The 17,424-nt window shown below is 40.9% G+C and overlaps 2 protein-coding genes across 5 annotated transcripts in view; one reads left to right on the top strand and one right to left on the bottom strand.

Annotated features, from left to right (window-relative positions):
* The window catches only part of plxdc2b (plexin domain containing 2b), an 88,445-nt gene that overhangs the window by 41,833 nt on the left and 29,188 nt on the right, over positions 1-17,424 (top strand). For all 4 annotated transcript variants that reach the window (XM_056434607.1, XM_056434608.1, XM_056434609.1 and 1 more), the window contains exons 3-7: positions 532-678; positions 3,468-3,537; positions 11,021-11,143; positions 15,807-15,925; positions 17,073-17,172. In XM_056434607.1, the coding sequence (XP_056290582.1) occupies positions 532-678; positions 3,468-3,537; positions 11,021-11,143; positions 15,807-15,925; positions 17,073-17,172 (559 nt within the window). The remainder of the gene's footprint in view (positions 1-531; positions 679-3,467; positions 3,538-11,020; positions 11,144-15,806; positions 15,926-17,072; positions 17,173-17,424) is intronic.
* The window catches only part of si:ch73-174h16.4 (leucine-rich repeat-containing protein 14), a 157,920-nt gene that overhangs the window by 134,284 nt on the left and 6,212 nt on the right, over positions 1-17,424 (bottom strand). The gene's annotated exons all lie outside the window — the stretch shown is intronic.

Below are 17,424 nucleotides of genomic sequence, written 5' to 3'. Positions count from 1 at the left end.
TGGTCACAGGGTGTTTGTATATTGTGTTAGCTGTGTACCTTTTATAATAAGGAATTAATTAACAAAGCAAGACAATATCTATACTCCCTGTGAAGCTGTTTTTAATTCCTTTAACCCTCCTGTTACCTTAGGGTCAATTTGACCCCATTCAATGTTTAACCCTCCTGTTACCTTTATATTTACTGACATATTTTACCTTTGGGGTCAATTTGACCCCAGCAATTAAAACCTCCAGAAAATTATTAGAATTAATATTGTTTTCTAAGTTTAAGTGTGAGGTACTTTATGTTTGTTTGTTGACTACCTAAATAGCCCTTTAAATATATAAAAAAGTTGATATTTCTTATATGTTTGACAGTGAAAAACAGCCTGGGGTCAAATTGACCCGAAAGAACACCGACGTTAAACATTGAATGGGGTCAAATTGACCCTAAAGGTAACAGGAGGGTTAAGTAACATTTGTTATGATATTATCAGTCTTCCTGCTGTATGCTAACTCATCGGGTGCGTTTCGTTCCATCACTTCTTCAGGAGGACACAGATCACAACTACTACACATCGAAAACATACAACCCGGCAGATGCGATGAGCAAGGACTTGTGGGTAGACGTGGACCAGATGGACAAGAACAAAGTGAAGATCCACGGGATTCTGTCCAACACACACAGACAAGCAGCGGTAAGTCCACCGAGAGAGGAACGCTCGTCTTTCAGTAACATTCATCGGGGGGCTGTTGCTTCTTGTCATCAGGTTAGCTGCAGTACGATGTAAAATATATTGTCAAATAATGCTGCAACTAACAAGCGTTTTCATTCTCAGTCGAACATTGTATTTTTTTTTTTCAATTCACCGACTCGGTGTATTAAAGATAGAAGATGAAGTTTTGTATGATCAACGGTCCAAAACCCGAAGAAATCCAGTTTATAATGATCCTCATAAAAAGAAGAAGCAGCAATCAGAACATTTCTATTATATGCTTCAAAAAATATGAATGATAATAATAATAATAATAATATTAATATAAATTTAATAATATTAATATAATATTAATATAATAATATTAATATAATTTAAATGTAATTTAATTTAAATTGTTAATTTAATATGTATAGATCGTAATCTTTTGCAGCTCGTTTGTTGATGTTAAGACATTTCAGACGTTAAATGAAACGCCTCTAGATTTGTCTGAGGTTCAACTTCTGCAGACTGTTATGAACAAAGGTTTACGGTCATAATATTCAGTGTATGAGCAGATTCCTACATTTCTGGTCATGGCACCATTTTTTTTATAGTTATGATCCTTCACAAGAAAGAGAGTTATGAAGACTTAATGATCACAATATGTACTATATTACTATTATGAGTGAATATCCAGGACTATTAAAGGTCATTCCTCCTCATAAGTCAACTTAATCACACGGTTATTTTATCCGTCATTATGTTGCAGTTCAGCTGCTTTAAACCACAAAGTTCCTCTTTAGCTAGACGTGGTCCCATTTCTTAACTCATAGTTGAGATTTTAACTGGGTTTTTTTTATACCAATCTGCATTTGCGAATGTAATTGTATCGCAAACCCAAACACACACACACACACACACCATGACGCCAATCGTATGAGCCACCAGTGCCCAGTAGCCGGTCAGTCGAGCCAGATCCACAGAAAGATAAAATCAAAGACGAGATGCTCAGTAGCTGTGTGTAGGCTGCTGTGTGTGGTATATGTGTGTACCTGACAGTCGACTACAGCACAGGCTATTGTAAATGCTCAAACATATGGAACTGTATCCTCTATAGTACAGTGTATTTATACCATTAAAAACATGGATATATATTCCTTTAAACGTCGAAACCGTGAAACATCTTCTGCAGTGAAGTTTAAAAGCTTCTTTCCTCCAGCTCCTCACAGGCAGGTGACCCATGTGAAGCGCATACTGATGAGGTCACCCAAGGCAGCGCTTACCGACTGAAGAGACAGAGCAGCAAGGCAGTCACAGACTAATAGAGAGAGAGAGAGAGAGAGAGAGAGAGAACCCCAGGGTGAACAATAGCTGGTGGTAGAATAGAGCCCCACATCTGACGCAAGCTATTCTTTGTCGCCACTGAAGAGGCGGAGCTTCTCTTCCCAGTACAGGAGGGATGTGGGAGGTGTCTTTGACTTAAAAAGATTTTTACAATAATTTTCTAATTCAATGCCCCGGCAACGCGGAGTCATAAATGAGATCTCGCCTGCATGATTTCATCGTGTGATTGCAGCCAAAACCATCTGGCATGAAATGCAGCCCCCCGTGTCAGCAGAATACCGTACAGAGTTTATGACGATGGCAGAAGAAAGTCTTAAAGAAACTACTTAAATCTCTCAGAGCTTCCATTTCCCTCCTGGCTCGGCCGCCCGACCAGCGCTTTGGCCGCAGACACCGAAAAGGAATTGACCAATAAGGTCGTAGAATAAAAACACAGCCGCAGAAGTCAACTTCATCCCAGCAGTGTAGGAACGTTAAGCTCTGGATCGGCTGGATCGTCTGCGGTCTGCCACAGGATTACTCCCACCAGCATAATCCAGGGTCGTGTTTAATAACTGCATGTTTACTCTGGTCTGTCATCACGTCTTCTGGCAATGTGACTGTCTAGCATGTCTTCCCATCTGGGGAGTGTATTAGGAATATTTAAACCATCATTTGTGGTATTAGTTTCTTAATGCTCTTTTTTATTGTGTGTTTATTCCCATCAAACAGATTTGTAAATGATGTGGAAGCCCATTTCTGTCAGGAAAAGAATAAGAAGCTTAAAAGTTAGGAACGGTCCTAATGGGGGATTAAAAATGATGAGACACTGAAGTCCTGTTTTCTATTTTCTGATGAATCTAAATTTATTTTCAATTTATTTAACCAGGAAATGCCTCATTGAGATTAAAAATCTCCTTTACAACAGTGTCCTGGCCAAGACAGCAGCAGTAGCACATTACACAAAGTTTCAGACAATACAACATAAAACAGTGACAGACAATATAAAAAGAAATGTATTATATATATATATCATTTTTTTTCGATATAAAATCAAACCTCTCTCCATTTTTCTTAATTTTCTTTCCCCTCGACAAAATGGGCTCCCATATAATAGAGATTTATAGATACATTGTATGCAAATTCACCCATGAATGACATGAATTCAAAATATCTACTTAAATAAATCATCATTAACATTGTCAGGATAGGATAACATTGTTTCTTTCTTCTCATACGACTGTAATATGTGATGAAGGTCATATGCATGTATTTATTGTTTTCCACATTTAACTTTAAATCTCTATTTTACATGACCCAAAAATGACCAGTGAAGTAGAGACGTCTGTATTTTGCCTCTGCTCTGAATGCTCTTGTTATTTTTAAGATGAAGACAGTCTCTCCTCTGATCCTCCTCTTCCTCGTTCTTTCTGACCGGGGTCATCTGTCTGTTTTTCCCCTCACAGAGAGTTAATCTGTCCTTCGATTTCCCTTTTTATGGACATTTCCTGCGTGAAATCACCGTGGCGACTGGTGGTAAGTGAGCACTGTTCTTGGACTCTGTTCTCTGAATAGCAGTTATGAGTGTTTTTATTGGATGTGCTGTGTGTGCTCGGCATATTAGACGGTACACACACCGTTTTCATTGCTGCTGGCTTTAGGAGGGAATGTGGCATTATTAACATTGTGTCTGCACGTCTTTCTGGGACTTGCTGTACCTGAGTGAGTGAGTGTGGCTCCTGCTCACACATCTCCCCCTGAACACAGAAAAGAACCAGTCAATTAGTCATTTCTCTCGATGTTGTCTCCGGGAGGTTTAAACGGCTCGTCTGGCACCGCAGTCGAAAACCACCGCCGACGCTCCGCCAGCCGAACCCGGCAGCTCGATACCGGACCGTTCACAGCGCTCACCTCCGCGGCACACAGAGCGGGGGATGAAAAACAAACCGTCCAGAACACAACACTCAGCACCACCAGCTCCACACCAGACTGGCAGAGGAACCAGACCCATGGGTTGGGACTGGAAACAAGAGTCCCACTGCCAACACCCTGATAGACATGTATAAGGAGCTCTCAGGAGGGGTGTGTGTGGGTGTGTGTGTGTGTGTGTGTGTGTGTTTGGGTGTGTCTGTGTCTGTATCTGTGTGTTTGATTCTGTGTGTGTGTGTGTTTGGGTGTGTCTGTGTCTGTATCTGTGTGTTTGTCTGTGTGTATGTAGTGTACTGTGTGTGTGGGTGGGTGTGTCTGTGTATGTGTGTCTGTGTGTGTGTGTTTCTGTGTGTGTGTCTGTCTGTGTGTGTAGTGTGTGTGTGTCTGTGTTTCTGTGTGTGTGTGTGTAGTGTGTGTGTGTCTGTGTGTGTAGTGTGTGTGTGTGTGTGTCTGTATGTGTGTGTAGTGTGTGTGTCTGTCTGTGTGTGTGTGTGTCTGTGTTGTGTGTTTCTGTGTGTGTGTATAGTGTGTGTGTGTGTGTTTCTGTGTGTGTGTAGTGTGTGTGTGTCTGTGTGTGTGTGTGTGTGTCTCTTTGTGTCTGTATGTGTCTGTGTGTGACTGTCTGTCTGTCTGTGTGTGTGTGTGTGTGTTTGTCTGTCTGTGTGTCTGTCTGTCTATGTATGTGTGTGTGTGTGTGTGTAGTGTGTGTCTCTTTGTGTCTGTCTGTCTGTCTGTCTGTCTGTGTGTGTGTGTGTGTGTGTGTGTGTGTGTGTATGAGGGGGGGAGGGGTCAGACACGTGACACAGCAGACGTGTTTGCCAGAGTGTGCAAAGCAATTTTCCACTTGAGTCTTGACGGCGAAGCCACAACAGCCCAACCAGCGATTATCACACGAAAGACCAAATCCCTGCTCTTATCCAACTATTCCAGAGATGTTGTGATGCGTTGAACTGCCACTGGAATAATAACAAAATAATCCACCGTGATCCCCGTCACCGTCACCATCGCTGTCATATTTCTCCCCACTTGGTCCTCCATCGGTGGCCAACGTCGAGTTGGGATGAGAGTCTGGTGATGGTGAGGAGGCGTGGACGGGCTCACATGCCAGATAACAATAATTTGCATTCCTCCAGAGAGAAAGGGATGAGACTGAAGAGGGAGAGGGAGCTATCGGCCTCTCGCAGGCCTCTGGGGCTTTGTCTCCAGCGCTCCGTTTCAGGGCTTATCAATCAGCTCGCCCTTCTCTGCCCACTGGACCATCGTTCTTCCCTTTCTTTCATCGGCGTCAGCAAAAGTCACCGTTTCTTACCAATATTTCTCTTTGCTACCTTAAGTGTGCTGAACCTCTGGATGAAGGTTTTATTTCGATAAAACAGCGGCAGAGTTATAGTTGCACTTATAGTTTAGTATTTTTAAGAGTTACGGTTACTTTCCAAACAGCGGCAGCCAGTTCTCGAGCACATTAAGGGTGAAGCCACACGAGGAGGTTGGCGCGCAGCCTCGTTAAACATATGCCGTCTACGTCCACCTTTATGGGTTTTGCATGCGGTAAATTATGCGTTTGCACCGCAAGAAGTCCTTCTGAATTCGAAATGGATGAAACTTGTTCAAATTTGGGGAAAGAAAATAGCATTTTACGTAACCCAATTTTCAAATGTTGAGACTTTTCCCCAATAAGTGCAGAAACCTCAAAACAAGATTTAAAAAATGACACGTTACTGCATAAAAATGTCAAGGCAAATGATTTCTAGCGACTCCTTCTTGTCCTTTAAGATATGATACGTTTAAAGGCTCACTTGTGCTCACTTACAGCCTGTTCAAGCCACTTGAGCCCCTTACTGTGTGGGTCTAACACTACTATTGTATTAACTTCTTAGCTGATGAGCAGACAATTAACCGTTAATATTGAAAAATATGCGTCTACTCCAGTGGTGGCGTGAAAAATGACAATCAATGCACGCTGCTAATTAACTGATATTCTCAAACATCACACACACATGACAAAGTCACTTCAATATGCTGCTGCAGCTCCTCAGAACACATTACATATAACGATAAATGTCTGGAAATTAATGGATTAGGCCAACAAAGAGGAGTGTCTGTTACGACTCAAAAAACAGGACCCAAAAGCACAACTCCAAAGTTCAGGGGAATCAAAAGGGTTTATAAGAAAACAGAAAATCACAACTATGCTGGAAAAACACTTGAACAAAGTACAACAGAAAATCACAACTATGTTGGAAAAGCACACCAGGACAAAAAACGACACTATAAAGAAGGATCAAGACGATCTGACACAAGACACAGGTAGACACAGGCTTAAATACATGAGGAAATGGGGAACAGGTGGACACAATCAGGGGTGGAGCAGACAATCACACTAACGAGGAAACACCGGGGCAGGAAATAAAGTTTCTGAAACAAGAGAGGACAGTTACTACAAAATAAAAGCGGACATGGAAAACAGAACTAAAACTTAAAACGTGTCAGCAGATGTAATTAACTGTTATTGTTGATGTGTGTGTGTGTGTTTGTCTGAGTGTGTGTGTGTGCGGCTCGACATGCGGAGACTGTGAATACCATGAGGGCATATGGTCTGACCACATCCAGCTGTGTTTACGGGCGTCCAGCTGTGCGATGCCGTTAGCTGGGCGGCCAGCTGTCACACTTTGAGACCAGAACACAAACAAGGATTCAGAAAACACACACGGAGATGTGGTATTTTATATTGTTATCCAACTAATTGGTGTTCGCAAGCTTTTTATGTGTGAGGCACCAAATCCACAACGTGTGAGCCACGTGATGGAGCACATGGGAGGAAACATCTGCACTCTGCGACCCAGATGTGAACGATACATCAGAAGGATCAGAAGATGAGTAACTAGGAAACATCTCTTCATGTTTTTATTTGTGACATTTTGGATAATATAGAACTCTAAAGATTGTTAAATCCAAACAAACAAAGCCATCATGTGACAACTACAGCCAGAGGAATGTAACTAAGTCCATTTACTCAAGTACTTTACTTCAGTCCAATTTAGATGAACTTCACTTCGGAAGCCGATAATAGTTACTTTGCAGATTCAGATTGTAAATACAAAATATAAATCAACTAAATTCTGATGTATTATTACCTTCGCATTGAAAATGCGGAAGGTTATGTTTTGATCGCCGTGTATTTATTTATTTATTTATTTGTATGCGTGTTATTCGCAAAACTCAAAAAGTATTGAACCGAATCGCATGAAATTTGGTGGGATAATTGGTTATTATCCGGGGACCATTTGATTAGATTTTGGGATCAATCGGGTCAAAGGTCATGGTCAAGGTCATGGAAAGGTCAACATCTTTTTTTTACCATAGCACGATACATTTTTGTCCAATTGGCATGCAACTAATGCCAAAATATTCACAATGCAATGCCCAATCTTGTGATATGCGAAGTTATGCGCTCTACCGAGTGCCCATTCTAGTTATAGATGAAGCTACCCGGCAGTATATAAATGTCAGTATGTCTAGCTGACATTAGAGATGCTTTCACATTAAAGCACCACTGATTATATTGTAGTGATAAAATCAACATTTCCTCACACAACAATTCTTATGATATCCTAAGAAAAGCAACGTGGTTAGTTTTCAAGAGAAAAGATTGTGATTTGGGTTAAAATACCTACAGAAATGATGTTATACATCCTCAGTATCAGTAAACGTATTAATTATAGTACATTACATACGGTTACTATAGCTACCGACAGAAGAGAACAGCTTGATATTCTATACATTATTATAAAATGGGCCGTTCTGCATGATTAGTAACTTATTGAGTATTATAGTAACTACTTTTACTGAAGTGAAAGATCTTCCGCCACCACTTCCTGTGGCAAGCAGCAATGTTTCCTAGAAATGAAGTATTTACTTGAAAAAACGTTGCCACCGAATATAATCCAAGTAATTACGTTTCCCTTTTTGTTTTTGAAGTTTGACTTTTACGTATATGTCAAGTCACGCAAACGATCGCTGCCAATTCATATTCCACAGAAAACTGCTGTGAAGCATCAAACACATGGCGTTGTTTGTGCCAGATGTTTTTCCTTTAGAGGCCATAATGTATTGTTACAGGCTGACATGGTATTGTTCGCTTCACTCGGCAATGAAAAATACAAATTTAGATTTTAATCATGAAAACCCAGCAGGTATACGATAGAAAAGATGAAATAAAATGTTAGTGTGTGTGTGCGATCCGAGCATCAGAACAGCTGCAATACACAGAAAATATCCTGTAAATCATCCACAGCTCAGTACGAAGGAACAAAGTCCTTGTATAAACACGATGTCCAATAAAGTGAAGCTTTGTCTGCTGGCTCTGCTAATTCCTGCTCTTGTTGTTCTTGGACATACACAGATCGGCACTTTTGGATAGCGGCCCAAATAAACAGAAAGAGTTGTAAATAGTTTTCCTGCTCCATCAAACCTTCCTCAAACCTCGTTCTCTACCTCAAACTCCTCTTCCTTATTTCTCCTCTCTTCTCGTACATGAGCTTCCCCTCTTCCTCCGTCCAGCCTCCGTGACGCTAAGAAGCCATAATGGATGGATTGCTCCTCCACTGAGCGCCCCGCGGCTCGATAGCATTGTGCTTTTAGGAGATTGCTGAGAGAAAGCATAAATAATAGCAGCCCTGTGTGTGTGTGTATGGGGGGGGGGGGGAGTGAGTAAGTGAGTGTGTGTGTGTGTGTGTGTGTGTGTGTTTGGTCGGGGGGGTGGGGGGGGGGGGTTATAAGCTCTCTCGAGGTTTAAAGTGAAAGAAGAAATACTACAAGGCAATGTGCAAAGTTGATGAGATTTTTTTTTTAAGTGCTTGAGTTGAATGTTGGGTAAATATGAGACGAGGTGGCTGATTTGTGTCGCTGCTTGATTAGATAAAGAAAAGTGCAGACGCGGCAGCACAGAGACGGTTTTTAAGTACTTGAGTTGCCTAACCTACCTGGTGTTGTTTTAAGACTGTATGTATTCAAGAATATTTCTTTTGAGAGAAATAAAACTAGTCATGGCAACTCCTCCTCCTCCTCCTATTGAGCCATAAAGTGCAACATATTTAAGCTCCTCCACTTCAGGTGGAGTTGTCTAAAGTGATATCATCACTCCTCACTGGATGCTGACACTGCTCTATAGAGGTGATTCAGAGCGGGGGAGGGGGGGGGGGGGTCTTTATGGAAACTTCTTCTTATGATATGCTCTGCTCCTGGTTTCCAAAGTGATATATGTATTCGTCTAGCCAGTCTTCTGTTTGAGAAGACGTACGGTGACATGAAATGGGGCTTTGTGGGCATCAATGAGACCTTTCCCAAAAACTCTCTTCTTTTTAAGCTGTTTTTTTTGACTCCCCTAAATGCCTCAGGCAGCTACTTTAGACGCTGTATTTGTGTTGAACTTCTCCACCAAAGCTGAGTGGCCGCTTCAAAAGATAATGATGTCTTACTCTGGGTGGTTTGATGATTCATTGTGGGGTACAGTACATCTCTGAAGAAAAGAAATCTCCATCCCGAAGACCAAAGGAAGGGAAGGAAAGGACTTTTTGAAAGTTAAATAGTTTCCCATATCCAACACTGACTTAAAGGGAATAGTTTGATATTTGGGGGAAACCCCAAGGCACCTCAGCGTAGCACACAGACAGTGAGCAGATACAGCTGCATTCTGACGTAAAAGATTTCCAAAGCGTCCCACTCACATATTTTAACATATATTAATAATTATTTTACTGTCCAGAAAAAAAAATGGTTTTGGTGGTTTCACTAAAAGGCTTCAACAACCTTTTCTATCATGAAAAAATTATCCCGTTTCCAACTTTCAACCAGACAAAAGTGGCTACATCATGAGAAAAAATAGATGCCCTCTTTCCTGTTGAAAGAATAATCTTCAAACGAGTAACTTATGTGACGTGTCTTTTTGTATTTCCTTATTCATTCTTCAAACTCTTCTTCAAAGGTGAATTATGTTGCATGTGATTGTCCCAAATGCCATGTGCTTTGGAATTGTCTTGGCAATTCAGAGAAAGTCAAGGTAAGAAACTAAAAATAAGTGCACCTTTAAATGGCCGCTGACTTTGCCGAACTTTCTTGTCAGACGGGAAATGAAGACGATGGTCGATTCTGTTGTCGTGAGGGCAAAGACAGTTCCCTGTGAGGAATTGTGGGCGTTTTCCCCGCCTCTAGACACCATTAATAACCATGTACGCAGACGGCTAAATGACGCCACTCTAGTTTGTGTCGACTGAGCACGTCTCCCTCTGTGGAGCGGTCTATTCGTGTCTCGCCGAGAGGGACGAGTCAATTGGAAAGGTTTACATAATCCCTTTAAGTTGTCTCTGATGATGTAGAGTTTAAAAAAAACCTACATGAGAATTTATGGACAACAGTTAGAAGAAGGCTCATGGTAATAAACAACCTGGGTGAAAAGGGTCAAACATGTAACTAACAGACAGCACCATGAAACTTCCCCTGTTATTATTTTCTCAATGACAAGTTTTCTAAAACGCTTTTTGAAACATGCAAATGAGGCATCAGCTACGAGAAATCGATAGACGCAAATGTAAAAAGTAGTAGAATAAACACCTAAATTAGTATTTGGGATGTTTTCCTCCTACGAGTCAGAAAGAAGTCGTGTTATGAAAGGGAAATGTGCAAAACTCTCGAAATTGACCTGTGCATCAAAAAAGATGCTTCGGTCCAGGTGGTCTCATCGCCTCGAAGCCCCTCCGTTTCGCCCTGCTGTTTTTGATGAAAAATAATAGCGCTAATCATTCTCAGCCGACAGCGTGAGGCCAGAGCCAGAGAGTCGGTGTTGGTCGTGGGTTAATGAGGAGCTTTTAACTTTGGACTGGAGGGCAGAAAGTCTTCTTCCTGAAACCCACTGTACCTGATGACAGAGGAAGGGGATGAAGCGATTGATGTTGTTTTTTATGAGTTGCCGAAGGGTAAAGCCGCCTTAAAACACTTTATCAAAGCAAGTACAACATTAAAAAGTGATACATTGATGATTTAAATCAGAATTCAGAGTGCTGAAAGTTGCATGTTGTCTCTGCTTCCTCCTCAGGGTTCATCTACACGGGTGACGTGGTCCACCGGATGCTAACGGCCACGCAGTACATCGCTCCTCTGATGGCAAACTTTGACCCCAGTGTCTCCAGAAACTCTACTGTCATCTACTTTGACAACGGTAACAGCACTTTAGTAATTCATGTTATTCCACCTTAATGCTTAGCAGTTGTGTACTCTCTTTTATGTGATGCATGAAGCACACGCTGGCACTTTTGGCTCCAACCAACCTTTTTATTCTGGGACGGAATAAGGTTAGGTCTCCCACAAGCTCCAGAAAATACTGAAACTAATCCGCGATGAATTATCTGTGACTCAGGAAAACATCGTGATCGATATCGCTGTGTGCTCAATAAAGGTATCTCACATTTTCTGAAGTAATTGGGAGCTTTAACACTCACAATAACATACAACTAAATACACTTTTACCAACAATAAACCCAAGTCTGCACAACATTATATCTAAAACTAAGACAAAAAAGTTAAATACATGAAAAAGTACCGTGATGGTATAAATATATTGGTTACTAATGAATTAATTTAACAGTGATAACCGCAATTCTAAAGAAATTATTTTATAATGTATTTAATGAAGTAACTTCACTTTTTCAGGTCAAACGGTCTTAACCCTTGTGTTACCTTAGGGTCATTTTGACCCGAATCAATATTACACCCTCCCCCCGCCTTAGGATTCATTTGACCCCATTCAATGTTTAATGTCGGTGTTCTTTCGGGAGTCAACAAACAAACATAAAGTGCCTCACACTTAAACTTGGAAAACAATATTAATTCTAATAATTTTCTGGAGGTTTTAATTGCTGGCGTCAAATTGAACCCAAAGGGTAAAATATGTTAGTAAATATAAAGGTAACAGGAGGGTGAAACATTGAATCGGGTCAAAATGACCCAAATGCGGGGGGAGGGTGTAATATTGATTCGGGTCAAAATGACCCTAAGGCAACACAAGGGTTAAACAAATATTTATTTTTGTTGATTTTATCCTTTCAAATTTGTTCAACTGTTTTATTGTATTACATCACTATACAGCATGCTTCAATATGGCCAACCATTAAATTCCCTCTAATGGAAGTCTTTTGTCATTAGCTCATTTATTTAAAAAAACGTCCTTGACCTCGGTTAACATCCCTTTAAATTCCACTTACTCGCTTTACACTAAATTGATGCACTTCCTGACTCTCTGCACCTTTCTTTAACCGTCCCTGATGGTTGCTATCCATCACGTCCGACAGTAATCCCTCCCCCTGCAGCAGAGCGACTGACCAACGCAGTGACCTTCTCCAGTGGAGCTAATCAGACTTTAACCAAACTGGCAGCCAATCAATTCTCAGCCCTCCTGCTCCTCAACACACTGTCCATCAGTCAATGTCCTGCCAATACGGCACGTCGGCTGTACGGCCCGTTATGTTGTGGGCGAGCGAGCGCCTCGTTCCCTCGGAGGCGTATGTTTTTTGTTCTGAACACACGAACAGAGACAGTGTGTTTTGTTTTTTTGTCAATTAGAATCTGCTAAAGAATACACGTGACCGGTTACGTGAGTATTTCACGTGCTGTGAAACTATCCTGAAGTTTGATAAGGTGCCGTTATGAAGGAGGGAAGCATTTGTTAAGTATCAACTCTTTTAAAATGTCTTCTTTATTTTATACAGAATTACAATGTTTTAGACTGAAATATGCTACCAGAAGTGACACGAGAGGGTGGATATTATTAGATTATTATTAGATTAAGACATTATCAGGCAAATACGAAACTTAAACTGAAAACACACTGCGAAAGGGTGAAGGTTGTAAAAAAGGGAAAAAAGGGGCAACTCCCAGACATCACCGTGGTAGCGACCTGTCAATCACCTTGTGGCCCCGCCCTAAAGCATACCCTGCTTTATGGTCCATTTGACTCTAAATGCACCAATATTTACGAAATGAACATCATGCTGTATTGAAGACGGCTTGAAACTAGAGATCAGGACCATAAACTCAAGGTAATAAATCAAGAGAGAAGTAGAGTCATTTTCTCATAGACTTCTATACATCCAGAGGAGTCGCCCCCTGTTGGCTAGTAGAGAGAATGCAGGTTTAAGGCACGTCCTTCATCACTTTTTTAAAATAAAAACCCGGCGGATGCCGCCTGTGACATTAATTAAATATCACCCCTGCATCATTATAATTTCTAGGATCAATGTGCTGCTGTAAAGTGTTCTCAAAGTTTACTCAAGGACACTTCGACAAATGAAACCAAATCTGCTTTTATCTGTCCACACCGCGTTCACAACACTTCAAGTTGGTGGGAGGGAAGAAAACATGTCATGGACACGTCCTCTTCGGAGACAGGAAGTGCATTTCCTTTCAAACCATTGGCAGAGCTTGTGATGCGGCGCCTTGGTCGAGGAGTACCGTTGACCTCAGTAAATGTTTGTGTTGAACCACCCAAACTTCCTGTGAAGACGAGAGTTTATTTTGAAAAGACGCGTATGTAACAAGCTGGTGTTGACATGCCGTCACCTGCAGGTGCAAAACTGATGCTGGAGGGAAACAGAGAGTGCTGTATAGCTTGAAGCTTAACTTGCATAACTTAACACAAAGGTGGGAGAACGGTATTGTATACATTAGGAATCATGAAAAAAAAAACAGTGGTAAATAATACATCTGGAAAAAAAAGTATAAATAAATAAATATATCTATGGAGAATTAGGCTGCACAGAACAAAGCGCACTAAACCACGCCACCATGCGGAGGGTGGGCTTGCGTGATAGAGCGAGATTTGATTTGTTTGTTTTGAGTCTTGTTGAGCTTGTGAAGGGAATTAGAAACAAGGCCAGTGTGTGCTCCCCGCACGTCCCATCAGCCTCTCTGTTGTTGTAACCGCAAAGCCCCAGATAGCACGCAGCCTCCCCTCCTGAACTCGATGCATTTTAAGCAGACTTATATTAGGCTTAACTTGTTCCTCACTGAGGAAGCACGTTTTGCCAGAAGGCCACAGCAGCAATTTGGCGCTCTGCTCCTCCTCGTCTGAGACCCACCGCGTTCCCCTGAACTATGTCCTCTTTCATGCATTACACAGCACATCTTCAATACTCTCTCTTTTTCCTCATTTCCCATTCAAACTGTCACAATAATGCCAGAGAGTGTCATCGGGTTCCTGCTGCCCTTGCCTCACCTTCTTCTTTGTCTTATGCCAGCAGCTCTAGTCTCTACACACAACCCATTTCACTCATAACAGGGTTTTCCGGTACAAGCAGCGTGCTCACCAAACTGTCTGAGCTGTCTTTCCTTTAGTTGTGTTCACAAACCTTTATTGCCCTGGCGTACGGCCACATGGCTGGCTGGGAGGAGGGAATGGCTTTCACATCAATAGGTTCTCCAAAGTCCACAGTAAATCAAACCGGTGTTAAAAGTAATGTGAGGCCTGATGTCTGGAGGGTAGAGCTGAAGGTCCCGTGAGTCTGGTGATAATTTAGTACTTACCCACAATAATGCAACACCTAATGATGACTCGTTGTGGTCCTGTGTGATTTAGTTATGGCATTTGGCTTTTAAGTTACTCTCATACTGATTAATTCCTTGGTTTATTCATTTGTTCAAACGGTATATCAGTCGGCCAATGAGAGGTCTTTGAGCTGCTGGGCCGTTTGAGCATGAAACACTGATCCAGGATCCGTCGGGGCTCCATGTTTAAATGACACGTTCACCTATTTTACAGAATAGCATATTTTAATGTCTGAACATGGAGCAACAAATAGGGCTGCAAGTAACATTCTGCTAGATTTACATTTTAATTAATCAAATAATTGTTCAGAAAATGACATAAAATTGTGAATAATCACACTTTAAAAAATCTAAAACCCTCAATTATTCTATATTTTCTGTGTATCAACTAATCAGTTAATATGCTAATATTGTTTCAGCTCTATATTGTGGTTAAAGCTTGATTTGATGAGGGGGAGGCTGCGGGTCATCCTTCAATCATAAGGTTGGCGGTTCAATCCCCAGCTCCTCTTGTTGAAGTGTCCTTGAGCAAGACATTGTTCTCTGGTGCAACATCCCACTGCTCCGAGAAATGCATTTGGATGAGTTTCTAATGTTTATAAAAGTTCAAAACCTGAAAAACTCAACAGCAACATGTATTTATCTGCATAATTTATACACATTGTTATTACCAATTTTTCTAAATTTATTTTGTAGCAAGGCTTTAGTGGAACAAAAGAAAACAGGAAAATATGGACTTTTTGGTGTAACCAAGTCATTTTCTGTGAAAATATAAAAGAAATGTGCTTGACATTTAAACCTACAGTTGTAATTTACAGCACTGTAATTCGCACACCATGAAAAACGTTCACTGTCGTAAAAAATTGCTACATAATCCATCACAGCAACCGTCACGCCTTCATTTTGTTTTCTCAAAAGTTTCGGTTTTATAGCCGTGTCATGCTCCAGTGGACTGTTTTCATATCAGTGCTCCCGCTATTCAGTGTCGATCCCCTCACACCCACAGGGAGAAAGGAAGCGTCAGCCACCAAGGAATATCCCTCAAAAACATATCGTCATATCGTCTTACAAACACAATTCTTACAGGGATGTCTTCTCATTCTCGGGCCAGCGATTCATGTCACGCTGGACCTGAGACAGTAGAGATGATATTTTTTTTAAAAGAGTGAAACGCAATTCAGTATTAGAAATATCATAGTGAAGCGGTCGCTTTCGGTGACGACTGTATTTTCCTTTAATCTGGGTGATTTCATGTGGTAACGAGCTGCATGGTCCTCCCTTAGGGACGGCTCTGGTGGTGCAATGGGACCACGTCCACCTGCAGGACAACTACAACCTGGGAAGCTTCACCTTCCAGGCAACACTGCACAACACGGGCAGGATTATTTTTGCCTACAAAGAGGTCAGTACTCATTCACTGAGACGACTTATGAAGTGTGTTTATTTATTTGTGTTGTTCTCTCTTTCTGACACCAATAACAGTCTGATTGAATGAATTAAGTATTTATTATTGAGCTCCTATGATCCGCCTGCATGGTCGTTCAAGTTAACAGAATTTAATAAAAGCTAAATCCAGAGTGCTTTTCTGAAAACAGGCTTGAACAATGTTCGTTATTAGGTCTTCAGACTTTTATTGTCTACAGCAAAATGGATAAAACCCTGATATTTACTATAATAATGGAGTAATCTGAGTAAGCTTATTATTATCATGGCTTTTGAGACACATGTACTTAACCTAAAATCACCAAAAACAAACACTAGAATATCGAAGACATTTTATGGAAAAACATTTTTTTTTACAGAGAATTAAAGATAATGGTATTAATTTTAAATTTCTTTCTAATTACTCAGCTCCCACAAAATGTTGAGTTTCTTCATTATTCGACTTCTAAAACATGCTATCTGTCACTCACTGCAGTCCCACTCATTATACAGAAGAGTGATACCAACATGACAAACTAAATAATATGTTTAATGTCCTCATGCCTTTTCCATTATGCAAAATTACATGAAATCATTTTAGTTTTTATGTTAGATGTCCCAATAGTATATATATAAAGATATTAAAGGAGAAACAGAGTGATAACACAGATACAAACAACTCAATTCAACAGAAAGATAAACAGGTGTTAATGAAAAATACTATCCCACTGAGACTGCCGTAGGGTATAAATTGCAGTAACTAAGTAATGATATATCATAATTGCAAGGTTGCCCTTTTTTTACCCATAAGGCCCTTTTTGTGATTAGTTATTTTCACATAATAGAAGAGCTGTCGGAGGTGTTTCATTGCGCTGCTATTATTAATCTGAAGAGGAACAACCTGACCGTGAGAAGTAGGGTCCTTTCCTCATGGACTTCTATACAGACTTCTTTTTTCAAAGGAGCCGCCCCCTGATGGCCATTAGAAAATAGGCAAGTCAATTCCGTATTGCTGCCACCTAATAAAGCCTCACCAGATTCCTATGGTGGATATTGGTTGAATTGTCTGCCGGCCACAGACAGATCGTTGTGTTCTGGTCATTGATTTTCCCTTTATTCCCTTTCAGATCCCCATTGAGTTGTCCCAGATCAGCTCCGTCAATCACCCCGTGAAGGTGGGCCTGTCGGATGCCTTTGTGGTGGTCCACAAGATCCAACAGATACCCAGTGAGTCTCAAAATATTCAAAACGTTTTGAATTTGTAAATACAAGCAATAATGCATTAATCTAACCTTCTTTTTTTTTTTTTACTTTGTCCTAAATCAAAATGTACTTCATGCCCGGCGCTCCTCGTAGGGGCTCGGATCCACCAGACGATTTTGATCTCGCAAGTTTTGCGATTGTGTGACAGCAATGACGTAATTAAAGGCTGTGTTGTATTCAAGACCACGTAATCCGAGACCAGACTGCATCAAGACC

The sequence above is a fragment of the Pseudoliparis swirei genome, chromosome 16 (assembly GCF_029220125.1).
Source record: "Pseudoliparis swirei isolate HS2019 ecotype Mariana Trench chromosome 16, NWPU_hadal_v1, whole genome shotgun sequence".
NCBI classification, from domain to species: domain Eukaryota; kingdom Metazoa; phylum Chordata; class Actinopteri; order Perciformes; family Liparidae; genus Pseudoliparis; species Pseudoliparis swirei.
Note: the sequence above shows the minus strand (reverse complement) of the source record. Positions and strands in the feature narration are given on the sequence as shown.